General features: G+C 39.2%; 1 protein-coding gene across 3 annotated transcripts in view; it reads right to left on the bottom strand.

The window, feature by feature from the left end:
- The window catches only part of LOC128618549 (A-kinase anchor protein 7), a 25493-nt gene extending 11230 nt beyond the window's left edge, over positions 1-14263 (bottom strand). For all 3 annotated transcript variants that reach the window (XM_053642202.1, XM_053642220.1, XM_053642210.1), the window contains exons 1-8: positions 13672-14263; positions 11830-11907; positions 11212-11352; positions 10971-11122; positions 10711-10847; positions 9296-9456; positions 7292-7404; positions 5516-5663 (exon numbers count right to left, since the gene is read on the bottom strand). In XM_053642202.1, coding sequence (XP_053498177.1) covers positions 5516-5663; positions 7292-7404; positions 9296-9456; positions 10711-10847; positions 10971-11122; positions 11212-11352; positions 11830-11907; positions 13672-13843 — 1102 coding nt within the window. In that variant the 5' untranslated portion in view covers positions 13844-14263. The remainder of the gene's footprint in view (positions 1-5515; positions 5664-7291; positions 7405-9295; positions 9457-10710; positions 10848-10970; positions 11123-11211; positions 11353-11829; positions 11908-13671) is intronic.
- Positions 14264-14879: the final 616 nt, after the last annotated feature.

Raw genomic sequence — 14879 nt, 5'->3', positions numbered from 1 at the left:
CATTAACACTATACTACACTAAAATACTCCACTATACTACATTAACACTATACTACACTAAAATACTCCACTATACTACATTAACACTATACTACACTAAAATACTCCACTATACTACATTAACACTATACTACACTAAAATACTCCACTATACTACATTAACACTATACTACACTAAAATACTCCACTATACTACATTAACACTATACTACACTAAAATTACTCCACTATACTACATTAACACTATACTACACTAAAATACTCCACTATACTACATTAACACTATACTACACTAAAATACTCCACTATACTACATTAACACTATACTACACTAAAATACTCCACTATACTACATTAACACTATACTACACTAAAATACTCCACTATACTACATTAACACTATACTACACTAAAATTACTCCACTATACTACATTAACACTATACTACACTAAAATACTCCACTATACTACATTAACACTATACTACACTAAAATACTCCACTATACTACATTAACACTATACTACACTAAAATACTCCACTATACTACATTAACACTATACTACACTAAAATACTCCACTATACTACATTACATTAACACTATACTACACTAAAATACTCCACTATACTACATTACATTAACACTATACTACACTAAAATACTCCACTATACTACATTAACACTATACTACACTAAAATACTCCACTATACTACATTAACACTATACTACACTAAAATACTCCACTATACTACATTAACACTATACTACACTAAAATACTCCACTATACTACATTAACACTATACTACACTAAAATACTCCACTATACTACATTAACACTATACTACACTAAAATACTCCACTATACTACATTAACACTATACTACACTAAAATACTCCACTATACTACATTAACACTATACTACACTAAAATACTCCACTATACTACATTAACACTATACTACACTAAAATACTCCACTATACTACATTAACACTATACTACACTAAAATACTCCACTATACTACATTAACACTATACTACACTAAAATACTCCACCATACTACATTACATTAACACTATACTACACTAAAATAATCCACTATACTACATTAACACTATACTACACTAAAATACTCCACTATACTACATTAACACTATACTACACTAAAATACTCCACCATACTACATTACATTAACACTATACTACACTAAAATACTCCACTATACTACATTAACACTATACTACACTAAAATACTCCACTATACTACATTAACACTATACTACACTAAAATACTCCACCATACTACATTACAATAACACTATACTACACTAAAATACTCCACTACATTATCACTATACTACATAAACACTACGCTATATTAACACTACACTAAAATACTCCACTATACTACATTAACACTATACTACATTAACACTACACAAAATACTCTATACTACATTAACACTATAGTACATAAAATACTCCACTATACTACATTAACACTATAGTACATAAAATACTCCACTATACTACATTAACACTATAGTACATAAAATACTCCACTATACTACATTAACACTACACTATCACTATACTACATTAACACTATAGTACATAAAATACTCCACTATACTACATTAACACTATAGTACATAAAATACTCCACTATACTACATTAACACTACACTATCACTATACTACATTAACACTATAGTACATAAAATACTCCACTATACTACATTAACACTATTCTATACTATACTACATTAACACTATAGTACATAAAATACTCCATTATACTACATTAACACTACACTATCACTATACTACATTAACACTACACTGCATTATCACTATACAGCAGTATCACTATACTACATAAAATATACTACTACATTAAAATACTTTTGAAATTTGACACAAAACCCTGTGTGTATTGTTTTTGTTTTTAAAACAGATTTTACGTATACATTCTTTCATCGACTGAACGAGCCGAGCTAACAAAAGCTGTGGCTCTGAAGAAGCCGTTACTAACGAAGCTCTGGAACTATAAACTGTACAGGTTAAAGGTAGGATATATTTTTAGGAGTGGAATGACTTGTCCAGTGCCACCTCATACCCACTGTCACTTCCTCCCTCCCTCTCTCTCTCTCTCTCTCTCTCGCAATCGGTCTTATCTGGTGGCAGATTATCAGCTCTGTCTCCTGTTATTATCAGGAGGGAGCTCGTTTTTCTGCCATTAGGAAATCATACAGCAGGTTCATCATTTCTAGAGCAGGGCATCATGATGGGCAAGTGGGCAAAATGTTTTGGGTTTTTATTTTTGTTCTAACTTCACATCCTGTCTGCATTTCCCCACAGGTTTTATAGTCCAGAGCTATAGAAGTGCATTCTGACTCACACATCATGATTGCGTTTATTGCCATCAGTCTGAAATGTGTGGGAGTCTCTCAGCCACACACACACACACACACACACACACACACACACACACACACACACACTTACTTTCAGTGATGAGCCTGAGGTACAGGTGCCTATTTACTGTAGAACACTGATAACACGCCGTAACAAATTCTGTTATATAAACACACAGTCCGTTATATAACCTTAAATTGATCGGCTAAACTTTTGCTATTTTTTGTGGAATTGGATAAAAAAAACTGCAGCTGCCATCACACACACACACACACACACACACACACACACACACACACACACACACAAGTTAGCCAGCTGGAGGTTCTGGCCTGTTTCCTATTTGCAGAAGCTGAAAAGCCAATTGCAAATGAAAGGGCTTACAAACACATGGTAGCCAAAGACACACCCACACACAAACACACACACACAAACACACACACACACTTACAGATTTCTTTCAAATCTATTCTTGTTTTGTTTTCTCAGCATTTTATTTGGTTGTTTTGTTTTTTTTTACTGCAAAAATACCTTATTATTATTATTATTATTTTATTTTTTTTAGCAACAGAGGCAGAGGTTAATAAATTTCAGTAGCAGGAGCTGAACATCTCTAGCTCTCGCCTAATCTGTACTGCACCAGCCTCCACAATTACAGTGACTCTCGATCGTATTTGTCTAAACGTGTTAGTACAGGCAGCCATATGAAATCGAACCGCACTCTGCCCTGGACCTCAGCAGGGTCCAAACTGCTAAACTTCCACACCGTCGCTCACTCGGACCCCACGCTGGTTCAGCGATCACTCCCAGAGCCGCCGCTAACGCGCACACGGATTACTGAGGTCAAACATTCGCTCTGAAATCCCGAGTCTCAGAGAACGGCTGGCTTTTCCTGATAACCTTTTCCATCGCCTCCCGTTGTGATCAGAGCTTCACGGTTTTAAAATAAAGCAGGGGTAGAGTATGAAGATTTCCAGAGCAGAGCATTATGGGTAAGTGCTTGACATTTTAAAATGTCTAAAGTAGAACATAGAAGGCAGTAACATTTCTATAGTATCCCATGCAAGTGTTGGAAATTTCTAGAGTTGAGTACTGAGTAAGTGTCTGAAATGTCTAGAGCTAGCTTGTAAAAGGATGCTCTGAGAATGTGGCTGTAGATAACGGAGCGATGTGGCTTTGAGGGTTAGGATCTGGATCACGTAGGTTCTGCAAGAGCAAGGTAGTTTCATTCATGATTCAGACTCCTCGGATTAAACACCTGCTCCTCATCGTCTAATCAGTATCCCTAATCGGGGAGTTCATTATAGCTATATTGTGATTCAAATCTACTTCCTGAGCCGCTAATGAGGGAAAATAAGGAGATTTACACACTGAAACACTCAATGGACCTCAATAACGACCCACAATGCACAGATTTAGTGTGTGTACCGATTTCTCTCAGCACTGCAGCACCACCTACTGGATATCCAATCAGAATCGAAATACTCATAATACGGCTGGATCGAAACACTAGTCACAAAGTTACTCAAGTAAACTTAAAACAGAATTAGGGACACACCAAAACGTTTTAGATTTTCTTCATACACACGTGCGTACGTCGATAAACGCCAACCAGCCGTAAAAATTACCAAGTGTGTCCACGTCACGTCCTTATTTAGCCCCGCCCACACAACTACACGATGAAAGATCACAGAATCACAGAATCGTCATTGCTTTCGTCATCGTCTCTGGCTGGAGTCGGTAACTTCATCTAACTTTAGTGCTCTCATCTTGTTCTTCTGAGATTAAAGTATTGGCACCCCTGGGTGCTATTAGATATTTCTGTATTTAATTTTAAATAAATACACAATTTTATTAATATTAACATATTCTTAAAGATAAAAGACAGAATTCATAGTCAGGGAATGGTCATGGAGAAACAAATTCAATTTACCTATGATGTTTAATATCTGAGGCTAAAGTGCGGCCTCTAGTGGCGGACAGGCGACACAACAAGTTTAAATTTTCCCCTTGCCCATTTTTAGAGTCCAATATCAAGAGAATATTAAACTCCAGAAAACACCAGTGTGTGTGTGTGTGTGTGTGTGTGTGTGTGTGTGTGTGTGTGTGTCTGAGAACTCTCTGTCTCAGCTGCCCACCTGTGATTGGATCACCCGAGCCGGAATGTTAAGAACGAGCCTGAACACGGCCTGGACCACGTCGATAACGAACTGCAAGACCGGACCACAGGACTGAACCAGAGTCCACCATTGATTTAAAAACCATCCACTATTGGAAGGAGTCTCCAGTGTCAGTGCTTTGTAACATTCAACGGTAAAGCTGTGACTTTAGGTTCCCAGTGTTATAGAATTTCTCAGGATGACAGCCTACAATCAGACTGAGAAGATCTAGATCAGTCAGATCTTCCTACAGGTTTCATCTCCAACCAAAATCTAACACACCTGTATTCGTTGATCAAGAACTTTTTAAGGTAGATGGTCACCGTTGTGGTTGGAGCTAAAGTCTTCAGGAAGGTGGATCTCCAGGAACAGGGCTGCTGACCACTGTTCTAGAATGACTTGAGTCCCAGAATGTGTTAAAAAGTCAGCATGAGGTCCCATGATCTGGTTGGGTACTTCCAAAATGCTTAAGTTCTATAATGTCCCGTGATGGAAGTCCGTGATCTGACTGGGAAGTTCTAGATGGAAAACATCTCAGGATGAAAGCCCATGAGGTTCTTGAGCACTTGAGTTCCAGAATGTTGACGTTTCCAGTGTCCTAGAACTTCTCAGCATGAAAGCCTACAACCAGACTGAGAAGTTGTAGAACACTCTAGTTCCAGAATGATGACGTTTCCAGTGTTATAGAGAAGTTTGAGATCCAATGTTCCGAGATCCAATGCTGCTTTCGAGCTTTCTGGAACTCGAGGGTTCTAGAACTTCTCAGTCTGGCAGTAGGATCTCATCCTGGTTCTAGAGGTTCTAAAACTTCAAAGTTCACCTTCTGCTTTTATTTGGACAGATATCGTTCGAGAGAACTGCTCTCAGTAATGGACTCCATCAGACACACGCACACACACACACACACATACACACCACCCATGTTCTGACTCACCGAATGTGACAGTCTTCTCGCGGTGGTAGTACCCGTCAGCATCCTTCTTCTTCAGCATGGAGCATAGATCCATGGTGCACACGTTCTCCTCACCAAACACTCGCTGCTCAAACGCAGCGTACAGGCTTGAGTCCAGCTTCTTGACTCCCTAAAACACACGTAAATGGGATGAGCTCTGAATAATCTCTCTCTCTCTCTCTCTCACACACTCTCACACACTCTCACACACACACACACACACACACACACAGCGGAGGACAGGAACACGATGTACAGCAGTCTGTGGAGGCCGATAACCTCAGCAGGAAGTGTGTGGATGGGGGGAAGATTAAGGAGGCGACTCCTATCTGTCACTTCCATCCTAAGGGTGAAGACTCGAACATCCACACACACACACACACACACAGTACTACGGGTCAAAACATGCAAGAATGTGTCATACTGAAAAACGGTTAAGCTAAAAGAGTTGGAGTAGGATGCACTGTGACGTGCTTCTGCCATGCTTTTGATGGTGGGCCTTCATCCTGAAAAGTTCTAGAGCACTGTAAACCTCACCATTTTAGAACTCAATTTTTTCCAGAACTTCTCAGTCTGACCGTAGGCTCTTGTCCTGAGAAATTTTACAACACTGGGAGCTTCAAATGTTCTGCGACTCGAGTGTCCTACAAACTCTAGGTCTGATCGTGGGCTTTAATTCTGAGAGGTTCTAGAACACTGAGAGCTTCGGAGTTCTGGAACTCAACGGTTCTAGAACTTCTCAGTCTGATGGTTAAGAAATTCTAGAACACTGTAAACCTCATTATTTTACAGCTCGAGCGTTCTAGAACTTCTCGGTCTGATCGTGGGCTATCCTCCTGAGAAGCCTCAATGTTCTGCTGGCAGCTTCAGCCTTCTGGAATTCGAAGGTTCGAGAACTTCTTAGTCTGATCATGGGATCTCATCCTGGGAGGCTCTAGGACACTGGGAGCTTCAACATTCTAGAACTCCAGTGTTCTAGAACTTCTTAATCTAATCATTCTGGAACACCCAGAAGCCTCTACATTCTAGAATGAGTGTTCCAGACCTTCAGCGTGATCGTCCTGAGGGGTTCTACAACATTCTAGAACTCAAGCGCTCATGAATTCCCCAGTCTGATTGTGGGATTCTATTTTGGGTTTCACAAAATACTAGCGCTCCGGTCATTCTAGAACATCTCAGGGTCATCACGGGCTTTCATCCAGTACTCAGACAGATCACGGGCTTTCCTACAACATTCTGGGACTCGTGTCATTCTACAACCTCTCAGTCTGATCTAGAACACTGGGCACTTAAAGTTTACAGCTTTACTCCTTCCATAAATGTTAAATAAGAATCTCCTTACAAAAGACATCTCCATGTCAACGATTATTATCAGTGGAGCACCCCCCGGCCGTACGCGTCGCCGTGAATGAGCTGTTGCTATAGAAATGATAACGGTCCTCCAAACCTGATTAGAGACACCATGGTCAAGTTCCAACACAGAATCATTGATCCAGAACTAAATTAAGACGCGCTGGAAAGGACGACAAACAAATCTCCAAATCGACAGCGAAAATAGATCAATTTCGCTCCGTTAACGAAAACCACGTAAAACCATGCGGTCCTCAACAGTGACCATGACTTTACAGTCCAATTTTCTTCCAAAAAAAAAAAAACAAGTCCGAGGTTCTGGCACCGAACTTTCAGTTATGTCGGTTTATCCGGTGTCCTGCTCCTGCCCTCCAGGGGAAAGAAAGCGTTCTGAGAATCGGTTCTCACCTGGCGCCGGAGCTTTGGTGCTCGTGAGAGCTTGATGAAGGTCAGGTGAGGTTTGAAAGCTTTCTGGTCTCCAGCTGGGATCCCCTTCTCCTCAAACGCCTTCCTGACTGAGTCTGGAACAACAGCACAGCAAGAGAGAGAGAGAGAAAGATTCAGCCAGCAGAATGGGCGAGGCTATTTACAGATCAGAGAGGACGGCTTTAAGACTGAAACCCCTCTAATGCTTAATGTAAGACAAGGAGAGATCAATACAGAGAGAGAGAGAGAGAGAGAGAGAGAGAAGGAGGAATGCGGCGAGATATTGACCTGGGATAAAAACAGAGCGATGACGTTAGATGGCAGATTTAGATGGACTTGAATGGGGTTTAAACAATTAAAATCCAGAGGTCCTGAAGATGGGCTGCTTTCAGGATCGGGTTCCAGTTCAAAACTGGTGAGACGAAAAGCCTGTAAGGAGCCTGGGGAAGTGATATAGGACCGAGCTCAATGATGGTGAGAGGGCAAAGGAGATGATGGTTCAGGTAGATATTTGAACAAGAGCCCTGGAGAACCTGGGCTACCTGGTATGTTCAAGGCTTGGGGCCCAGGTATGAGGTCCTTCCCAGGCTCTTGTGGCCATTTCTTGTCTATGAAGTGGCCCTTTCCAAAGTAGAAGTACTGGACAGGAGATTTAATCCTGGAGAGGAGAGAGAGAGATCCGGATGGTGGAGGAGGAGGAGGAGAGGCATGCCAGAACAATAGCCATGAAACGGCTGGGAAGCTGGACTCATTGGGAAAAGGTGCAGTGGCAAGGAGGTGTGGGGCATGGAAGAGCATCAGCTTCTACTTGAGTACATTCTCTCTTCCTGCCAAGCAAGTCTGAAAGATGGGAGGTTTCGGTGGTGCATGACAAGGAGCTGGTCCAGCTGGCTGCTTAGTTGGAGTAAGCAATGAACAAGAAGAAAGAAAAACATCAAGCAAAAAGACCATGCTTCATCTCTTTCCTAAAACCAGGTAAAAAGGCAGATAAGGAGCCAGGGAGCACAGGGGTCGTGGCCATGGCGGGTGACTGGAAGATGTGGGTGGACATCAGAAGGTAAACTGCCAGGGGGAACTGCAGTCCCAAACTTCTGATCGGACATTGTCCTCTAGTCGAAAGGTACGAAGTGATTTTTAATGGAGCTGACAGTGCCGTGGGAAGAGAGAATTGAAGAGACACATGGGTGAAAGCTCAGGAAATACCACCAGCTTTTGATCTTTGGGAGTCATTAAACGGGCTGGAAGGCCTGAAATCTCCAAGTTGATGTTGGCTGCAGGGGTTTTCCAGGGCAGTCACTCTGGAGAGCCTTAGGGGCAAGAGGTGTAAAAGGTCCTGCTATGAAGAAGTTGGTAGCGAACAAGTAAGCAGGTGGAAACTACTGTACATTCCAGTGGCTGAAGAGAGGATGAGGTAGCAAAATCAACCGGACAGTAAGGAGGCAGGGCAGAGCTGAACAGCGCGGGGGAGAGGGCGGTTCCAAGACGTCAGTTCTGCTCTCGAGCCCTTCTGAGGTGTCACGGGCTTAAACTGGCCAAATGACAACAGTGACCCCATTGTATTTTAGATGGAAGGAGTCTCCAGTGTTGGCTCAGAGGTAAAATTGTATGAAAGTTTTCCGAGTTTACGTTTTGCGATTTCTTGGAAAGATGACAAGCTGCATTTTTTTTAGTCTTGGTAACTTCAAGCATGCAAAAAAAAAAAGAGAGAGGCTGGTGAGGAAACGCCTGTTTGTAGCTGCTATAACGTAAGCGAGAACAGGGATGTAACTATAAACGGATAAACATATACTATATGGCTTAGTAGCATTTCCATTTGTTTGTGTGATCAAATCTCCCAAATTTATTCAGCAAAACAGATAACAACATTCCTGTGATGTGCAAAGCTCTAGGTTAAAAACTTAAAAAAAACAAAATCGCAGAAAAAAAGAAAGAAACTAATAAAGGAGAGAAAGAGGGGGGAAGACAGAGAAATAAAGGAGAACTCACCTGCGATGTGTGTGAGGGTACTGAGATGCTCTCCCTCTTCGATCTGGATGAACGCTACTTCCTGTTTGAAGTGACCAATGCCACAGAATGGCAGCACGAGGCTCCGCCCACCCACCAGAGCCGTCAACATAGACTCCATCTCTTCTATTGCTAATGCAGCTCTGTGTGCGACACACACACACACACATACCTAGCTGTTAATCCCCTGGGAAGTGCACTGACGCAGGTGTGCCATCATAAAAGCATACACACACACACACACACACAAAAATCCTCTGACTGCTCAATCCGATCATAATGTGCACCCACTGGAGCGTAAGATTACTGTTACATAACTGCACACACTCCCCCTGTGTAAAAACATCCTGTGTACTAGAACACGTCAGGTAAATTAGAGGTCAGAATCTCTCAAGGTACCTCCCGATTCAATTTGATTTGAGTTCAGAGTGCCATGAAATGATTATAAACCTCTCTGCTTCTAAAACTAATCTAATCCATAGCCAACATGAAGAACACTACCGGACTAGGAGCTGTGGGAAGAACTCGAGAAAAATCATAATCCACCCCATCCCTAGTACAAATCATGTAATATCACCCCAGAACTGCACAGTAACTGCAATAAAAGTAAACATTCATATAATAGCATTCCTGTGGCTCAAGACTGGCCGTTGATTAAGAGATACATTTACTCAGAAAGAGCAAATAATATGCTGCATTACAGTGGAATTACTGTGGAATAACACTGCCATTGGTGTGATATTGCTGAGGGATTTCAGTGGCATTACCCGGGCATTGCAGTGGTATTACAGTTACTGTAGCATTACTGTAATATTACTTTAGCATTAGAGTGGCATTACAGTAATATTACTTTGGCATTAGAGTGGCATTATTGTAATATTACTTTAGCATTAGAGTGGCATTACTGTAATATTACTTTGGCATTAGAGTGGCATTACTGTAATATTACTTTTGTATTAGAGTGGTATTACTGTAATATTACTTTGGCATTACAGTGGCATTACTGTAATATTACTCTGGCATTAGAGTGGCATTACTGTAATATTACTTTGGTATTAGAGTGGCATTACTGTAATATTACTTTGGCATTACAGTGGCATTAGTGTAAATTACTTTGGCATTATATTATATTATAGCATCTAGCGTAATATTCAGAAAACGAACAGACGTCTGTGCCCTTTATCGTTTAATCGTTGTGCATTTGTTTTGATCATTATGTTTATCATATATTTTTGCATAGAAACATTCAAACACACTTAGAACGGTTTACTCCTTTATTTCATTTATAAATAATTAAGTTACACGTGGAGTAACATGTTGCATTTACTATTGGAACTCAACCTCCTAAGTACATACACACGTGTAGACGTCTCCAGGCGTATATGAGGTGTACGTACGTGTCGATCTGCTCCTGTGTGGATAAGTGTGTGACGAGCAGCGTGATGTGGAGGGTGCCAACAGGAATCAGAGCTCTGGAGAGACGAGGGTCCTTCTGTAGCACCTCAGCCTGGACTTCCTCCACGCCCTGTTTTATCTGATACACACACGTTCAGAAAACTGTAAACGCGTAATCGCGCCGTAATAGCGTAACGGTTTCCATTTAAAATAGCTGTTGTTTATATGGATTTATACGAGCATACGAGAGTCAGCGCTGAACCTTTTGGTTGGTGATGGGGATTGACACAAAGTAATTAGGGCGAGGACTATCTATCTTCTTCTTCTTCTCTTTCTCTCCGTCCTCCTCGTTTTCCACATGTCCCCTCTCCTTCCTCTTCCCCTTCGTCTTCCCTTTCGCCTGAGGGTCGGAGACTAAAATGGAAAAAACATTTTTTTTTAAACCGTTCAGTACCGGTGACTGGAAAAAGGAGAGGAAAATGAAACCAGGAGAACTGACTCACATCCGAGTTCCTTCCAGACCTCGGTGCTGGTGAAGGGAAGTTCAGCCAGGAGCTTCACCGCGCAGTCGGCTTCCTTCGCTTTCTGCTTACGTCCCCGTGGTTTCCTGAGGTTCCTTTTCACCTTCGCCACCTTTTTTGCCACTGTAAACCACAAAGACGGAGAGCTTGCCGTTTTATAAACTCAGATTATATTTTCGTACCGGTTTTCCTCCAACACATGGGGCAGACTTTTTCAAAAACATCGTAATGTTAAAGATGCGGTTTGTCAAGCTACAGGGTTAAAAAGTGATATCCACTAGGGGGCAGGTCAGAGCCAAAACAATTCTGTCCAGGTTTCCATGGTGACCTGTAAAACAGCTGTCCAACTCCAACATGAAATTAAACACAGGTCTCTTCTTGTTATTAGCTGAATTACAAATCCAAACATACTTTTAAAAAAAAAAAAACAGACTTTTTGGTAGGTCTGAAGGCAACGTGAGAGATTTTTTAATTTTATTTAAATACTAACCGTAACAGAGAAATAAAGCGGCATTGCATCTTGTTATTGCACGTGTTATGTTTGTTTATTTTTTGATGCCCATAATTAATGGGTTTGACTCAGTATAGGACAGAACATACCTGTGATCTGTTCCATGTTTGTTGGTGATGGTTCGAGGGCACCATCCTTTTCCATGTGGACTGAAATCCTGCTCAGTTCTGTAATAAATATCATCACAGTGAAATATATCCAATACCGAGTACGTTCAGATTAAAGAAGCAAGATAAACTTTCATATTTCAAGCAAATTGTTCTCATTTGAGGTCAAGCTTTTTATATTTTAGTTTAAAACTAACCTGTTCTGATGCAATATTAGAAAAATATTTCCTATTTTAATTTATTACTAACCTGTTTTGAAGTATATCTTTCTCATCTTAATGTATTTCTTTTCTTATTTCCTTCTAGGACGGATCTATTCTGAGGCAAAATTCTCTTTATCTGAGGTAAATATTTTTTATTTCAGTTTATAACTAACCTTTTCTGAGGCGAAACTTTCTCATCTGAGGTAAATATTTCTTATTTCAGTTTATGGCTAACATTTACTGAGGGAAATCTCGCTCATCTGAGTGTTTTTTTTATTATTAAATAATTATATTAATAACTAATCTTTTGAGGCGCTCTTTCAGTTTTTGGTTTATAAATAACCTTTTCTGAGGCAAGTCTTTCTAATCTGAGGTAAATTTTTCTTATTTCAGTTTATTATTATTATTTTTCTGAAGCAATCTGAGGTCAATATTTTTTATTTCTGTTTAAAACTAACCTTTTCTGAGGCAAAACTTTCTCATCTGAGGTAAATATTTCAAATTTGCATTTTGGACTAACATTTTCTGAGGCAAATCTTTGTAATCTGAGGTCATTTTTAATTATTCTGGTTTATCATTAACCTTTTCCAAGGCAATCTGTGGTAAATCTTTCATATTTCAGTTAATGACTAACCTTTTCTGAGGTAAATATTTCTTATTTCAGTTTATGGCTAACATTTACTGAGGCAAATCTCTCTAATCTGAGGTTTGGGGTTTTTTTAACTGAGGTAAATCTTTAAAATTTGCGTTTTAGTCTAACGTCATCTGCGGCAAATCTTTGTAATCTGTGGTCATTTTTAATTATTTTGGTTTAGCTTTAACCTTTTCCAAGGCAATCTGTGGTAAATCTTTCATATTTCTGTTAATGAATAACTTTTTCTGAGGCAAATCTTTTTCATCTGAGGTAAATCTTTCATATTTGCATTTTGGACTAACCTTTACTGAGGCAAATCTTTGTAATGTGAGGTCATTGGTTTATCATTAACCTTTTCCAAGGCAATCTGAGGTAAGTCTTAAATATTTCTATTAATGTCCAACTTTTTCTGAGGCAAAACTTTCTCATCTGAGGTAAATATTTCTTATTACAGTTTATGGCTAACATTTACTGAGGCAAGTCTCTCTCATTTGAGTTTTTTTTTTTAATAACTGAGGTAGATCTTTCATATTTGAGTTTTGGAGTAACCTTTTCTGAGGCTTTCTAATCTGAGGTAAATTTTTCTTATTTCATTGTATTATTAAATCTTTTTCCAAGGCAATCTTTTTTTAATTTCTGTTTATGACTAACTTTTTTTCCGAGGCAAGTCTTTGGAATCTGAGGTAAATTTCTCTTAATTCGGTTTATCGTTAACTTTTTCTGAGGCGAGTCTATATCACACGAGGTAAAACTTTCAAGTTTGAGTTTTGCACTAACCTTTACTGAGGCCTATCTGAGGTAAATTTCTCATATCCTGATCTGACACAGATCTTTCTAACCTGAGGTAAAGGTGAGGTGTAAACCTTTCTAACCTTTAGCGTAATCTCATGAGTCTTCAGTCTCACGACGTGTTTGTCTTTTACACTTTTGTTGTCTAAAGCACTGGCCTTTTGTTATAAATCATTATAACCTATAACCATACTGTACCTGAGATGGCTGTTAATGTGAGAGCTTGTCTCTGAGGCGTCCAGATTGAGACAGGGACAGGACGAGAGACTTCTCTTCTCACCTGAACCCCTGCACTGAGCACTTTTACCCCAAACCTGCCCGATAAACTCTTATTTACTGATTTAATAATTGATATGTGCAGCCTGAACATGTCAACCTGCTCAGGTTTCTCAATCAGCCCTATTTATACCGACTATAATTATACACATTTCATTCCTTATACATGTTTAATTTGTAGTAATTTTAAAGTTCATACAAAAACAAACAAACCAAATTAGTATAAAGCTAATAAAACAATCTAATTTAACGAATCATCTAGACATCTGTGCTACTTCACAACTCCATTATATATATATATTTTTTTGTATTTATTTCGATTTAGTGGTTCTTTAGTAGCCTGTAGCTCATGACATAAGCTCAAAACAACTAAAGCCTCGAACATACGAGTCTACTTTTAACAAGAAGCGGTTTTTTTGTGTGAATCTACTAGATTTAATCAGATCTGATTGGATCCCTAGCTTTCCTTTAATGTAATCTTAACGTGTTATTAATAGCGCGTGCTCGCTTTCGCTTGTCTATAAATGCACCGCGCGCACAAATTGTAAACACGTACGGAAAGCCAGGAGGGTCACGCGGTATTTCCGAGTTTGGAGAAGAAGAAGAAGAAGCAAAAAGGCGTCAAAAATAAACCGTTAAAAACTGTGACGTTTTTACATTTTTATACTCACAGTCACCGCAAAAAAATGTACTAGCTTCCATCATTTGAGTATGACAAGTTGTTTTATTATTTGTAAAATAAATAAATGAATAAATCCGTTAATATAATTAAATGCATTGCTCATTACAGATTTAACTTTTTGTAATTTGAAGCATCATTAAAACGTGCATGTATGGTTCTATAGAGATCTTATTAATCTTATTTTAGGTATTTATTACTAAAAAGAAGAACATTATCTGCCAGTTAATAAACAAAAAGAAATCAAGAATGAACAAGAACCAGCAACATTCTGTATAAGGGATTTTTAAAAATAAATAAATAATAAATAAAACTAACCAAAGACAATTTATTTTTTGTTTTTTATAATTAATGGGTTTTTTTTCTTTCTGTGATGGAGTATATGTGTACTCCTCCCCTTCCGTTTTTGAATTATTAATCTCTTTTCTTTCTTCTTTCTTTGAATTAAAAC

The sequence above is a fragment of the Ictalurus furcatus genome, chromosome 2, assembly GCF_023375685.1.
Source record: "Ictalurus furcatus strain D&B chromosome 2, Billie_1.0, whole genome shotgun sequence".
Taxonomy (NCBI): Eukaryota; Metazoa; Chordata; class Actinopteri; order Siluriformes; family Ictaluridae; genus Ictalurus; species Ictalurus furcatus.
Note: the sequence above shows the minus strand (reverse complement) of the source record. Positions and strands in the feature narration are given on the sequence as shown.